Here is a 1,936-nt window from a genome sequence, read left to right on the forward strand (position 1 = left end):
GGTGTTGTTGTGATGATGTTAGTGTGAGTGTTTGTGGTGGCAATGCTGTTCACACGTGGATTGAGGAGGCAGTGAGCAAACGCGACGATGCATTTGAGTGTGTGGTTGTGCTGGACAAATGTGCACATGCAATCGCTGCATTTTCACATGCACCATCACAAATGCCACATTCAATTCATACTCCATCCTTTCAACCATGCATTGCGTCCTCATCACCACCACCACCACCACCACCACCACCACCACCACAGTTTGCATTATCAATTCACACATACAATTGCAAATTCAGCAGACAATTCATTCAACACAATATTCTTCCTTCACATATATCTGTGTTTCAATGTGATGGGAATATGTTTGAGTTGAACATGATTTAGTAATTGTGATGTGCGTGATGATGCATGTGACAGGTTTGCAGTTGACGTGGATGGTGACTGTTTTGATGAGAATTGTGAGGCGGTTGTGGAGATGAGAGGTGCTGCGTACCTGTGCATTGTGGCTGGTTGGTGTTGTTGTGATGATGTTAGTGTGAGTGTTTGTGGTGGCAATGCTGTTCACACGTGGATTGAGGAGGCAGTGAGCAAACGCGACGATGCATTTGAGTGTGTGGTTGTGCTGGACAAATGTGCACATGCAATCGCTGCATTTTCACATGCACCATCACAAATGCCACATTCAATTCATACTCCATCCTTTCAACCATGCATTGCGTCCTCATCACCACCAACACCACCACCACCACCACCACCACAGTTTGCATTATCAATTCACACATACAATTGCAAATTCAGCAGACAATTCATTCAACACAATATTCTTCCTTCACATATATCTGTGTTTCAATGTGATGGGAATATGTTTGAGTTGAACATGATTTAGTAATTGTGATGTGCGTGATGATGCATGTGACAGGTTTGCAGTTGACGTGGATGGTGACTGTTTTGATGAGAATTGTGAGGCGGTTGGTGGAGATGGGGAAGGGCCTGCGTACCCTGTGCATTGGGGGCTGGTTGGTGTTGTTTGTGATGAAGTTTAGTGTGAGTGTTTGTGGGTGGCAATGCTGTTCACACGTGGATTGAGGAGGCAGTGAGCAAACGCGACGATGCATTTGAGTGTGTGGTTGTGCTGGACAAATGTGCACATGCAATCGCTGCATTTTCACATGCACCATCACAAATGCCACATTCAATTCATACTCCATCCTCTAACCCCGGCATAGCATCCTCATCACCACCAACAACCCACCACCACCACCACCACCAACACAGTTTGCATTATCAATTCACACATACAATTGCAAATTCAGCAGACAATTCATTCAACACAATATTCTTCCTTCACATATATCTGTGTTTCAATGTGATGGGAATATGTTTGAGTTGAACATGATTTAGTAATTGTGATGTGCGTGATGATGCATGTGACAGGTTTGCAGTTGACGTGGATGGTGACTGTTTTGATGAGAATTGTGAGGCGGTTGTGGAGATGAGAGGTGCTGCGTACCTGTGCATTGTGGCTGGTTGGTGTTGTTGTGATGATGTTAGTGTGAGTGTTTGTGGTGGCAATGCTGTTCACACGTGGATTGAGGAGGCAGTGAGCAAACGCGACGATGCATTTGAGTGTGTGGTTGTGCTGGACAAATGTGCACATGCAATCGCTGCATTTTCACATGCACCATCACAAATGCCACATTCAATTCATACTCCATCCTTTCAACCATGCATTGCGTCCTCATCATCACCACCACCACCACCACCACCAACACAGTTTGCATTATCAATTCACACATACAATTGCAAATTCAGCAGACAATTCATTCAACACAATATTCTTCCTTCACATATATCTGTGTTTCAATGTGATGGGAATATGTTTGAGTTGAACATGATTTAGTAATTGTGATGTGCGTGATGATGCATGGACAGGTTGCAGTGAC

At 44.3% G+C, this 1,936-nt stretch overlaps 1 protein-coding gene across 1 annotated transcript, besides 1 other annotated feature; it reads left to right on the forward strand.

Moving 5' to 3' along the window:
• Positions 1-2: 2 nt before the first annotated feature.
• Positions 3-27: a sequence feature (Short protein (Smp_186220, CAZ38139.2) was converted to a misc_feature.).
• Positions 28-87: 60 nt separating this feature from the next.
• Positions 88-366, forward strand: Smp_190360 (hypothetical protein; the record flags this gene model as incomplete). The annotated part of the gene is made up of 1 exon (XM_018792122.1): positions 88-366. One exon carries the CDS (start codon positions 88-90, stop codon positions 364-366), a length of 279 nt encoding a protein of 92 aa, XP_018644588.1.
• Positions 367-1,936: the final 1,570 nt, after the last annotated feature.

Source organism: Schistosoma mansoni, assembly GCF_000237925.1.
Source record: "Schistosoma mansoni, WGS project CABG00000000 data, supercontig 0730, strain Puerto Rico, whole genome shotgun sequence".
In the NCBI taxonomy this organism is placed as follows: Eukaryota; Metazoa; Platyhelminthes; class Trematoda; order Strigeidida; family Schistosomatidae; genus Schistosoma; species Schistosoma mansoni.